At 44.4% G+C, this 1471-nt stretch overlaps 1 protein-coding gene across 1 annotated transcript in view; it reads right to left on the minus strand.

Annotated features, from left to right (window-relative positions):
- The window catches only part of LOC103477367 (LIM domain-binding protein 3), a 17705-nt gene that overhangs the window by 6890 nt on the left and 9344 nt on the right, over positions 1-1471 (minus strand). The window contains exons 3-4 of the mRNA XM_017308832.1: positions 1376-1398; positions 971-1301 (exon numbers count right to left, since the gene is read on the minus strand). Of these exons, the coding sequence (XP_017164321.1) occupies positions 971-1301; positions 1376-1398 (354 nt within the window). The remainder of the gene's footprint in view (positions 1-970; positions 1302-1375; positions 1399-1471) is intronic.

A 1471-nucleotide genomic window follows, 5' to 3' on the forward strand; every position in this document is an offset into this window, starting at 1 on the left:
CTGGGTCATTCAGGGTCAATCTGGGGTCAACCAGGGGTCAATCTGGGTCATTTAAGGTCAATCTGGGTCAACCAGGGGTCAATCTGGGTCATTTAGGGTCAATCAGGGTCATTCAGGGTCAATCTCAGCTTGTACAGGATCTCATGTGTTTCTAATTAAAGATAAATCAGTATAAAGTATCAGGCTGAGAAATATTTTTTAAATCAGCAGAATAAAGTTATAATTTTATGACAACTCCTAAAAATAAAACAAAAAAATTTCAGCATCTTGTGAAATTATATTTGGTATAAATTTAATAAATAAATTAATCTTTTAACAATTCGGCACCAAATTATTATTATTAGTAGTAAAAGTTTGAACTGATCATCAAATTCTGACAATTATTCAAACTTTTACTCAGTAAAAAAACTTTTTCCTGTAATTTTATAACTTTATTAATAACTTTATGTCCATTTTGCTCCGTTTGGCCCTAATAAAAGATTTTCTGCTTTTTTATTTTAATGAGTTTCAATGAAAATAAAAATCAGGTTTTGTATTTTCTGTCATCAGAGAATGAAGGGAACCACGATCCACATCAGCGGATCAGAACCAGAACAATATTACAGAACCGAAACCAGGAAAGAACCAGAACAACCTGGTACCAGAACAGAACCAGCACCATCAGAACCGCCTGTTATGTCCTCATATTTTGGGTGAATATTGATCCTTCTGACAGCAAAGGTCATCAAGTAGAGCAATCAGAACCAGAATCTGTACCTCCTTGGGTTCACAGAACCAGAACCAACCAAGAACCCAGCAGAGCGAGAACAAACGGACCTTTGAATAAAAAAGGAGAATAAAAGCTGAGAACTGAGCTCAGGCAGCTCAGCTGCTTAGAACTGGACCCAACAGAACCAGAACCTCCCCAGAGGTCAGACTTTACCCAAAGCACCGACTTGTCCAAAGAGTTGGACATCAGGCGGCGTCCTACCCAGCATCGTGTCCCTTGGCCTGCGATTGGCCGGCGATGGTGTCCATGATGGCGTCCTGCGAGTACAGGCTGATGGGCGTGTTGTACTGGGCGTGGATGATGGTGGCCTTCCCGCCCGGACCCGTCACCTCGATGGTCTTCTGGGCCGACAGGCCCGAGTCCATCAGCATGCCGGGGCTGAAGCCGGCGCTGAGGGGAGGACGGACACGACCAGGAAGACATGGAGGACAGGACGGTTGGACGACTGGGTTTGTGTTTAAAACAAGAAGAAGAAGAAGAACCAACCAGAAAGTTGCATGCTCACAGCAAACACACCACAGGCCCGGTTCACCTCAGAACCAGCAAGCAGGACTGGACTGACCTCAACCAGAACGTCAAGATGCATTGGGGACGCATTCAGGACACATTGGAGATGCATTGCAGACGCACTGGAGACGTATTGGGGACGCGTTGGGGACACATTGGAGACGCATTGGAGACGTATTGGAGACGTATTGGAGA

Source organism: Poecilia reticulata, linkage group LG15 (assembly GCF_000633615.1).
Source record: "Poecilia reticulata strain Guanapo linkage group LG15, Guppy_female_1.0+MT, whole genome shotgun sequence".
In the NCBI taxonomy this organism is placed as follows: Eukaryota; Metazoa; Chordata; class Actinopteri; order Cyprinodontiformes; family Poeciliidae; genus Poecilia; species Poecilia reticulata.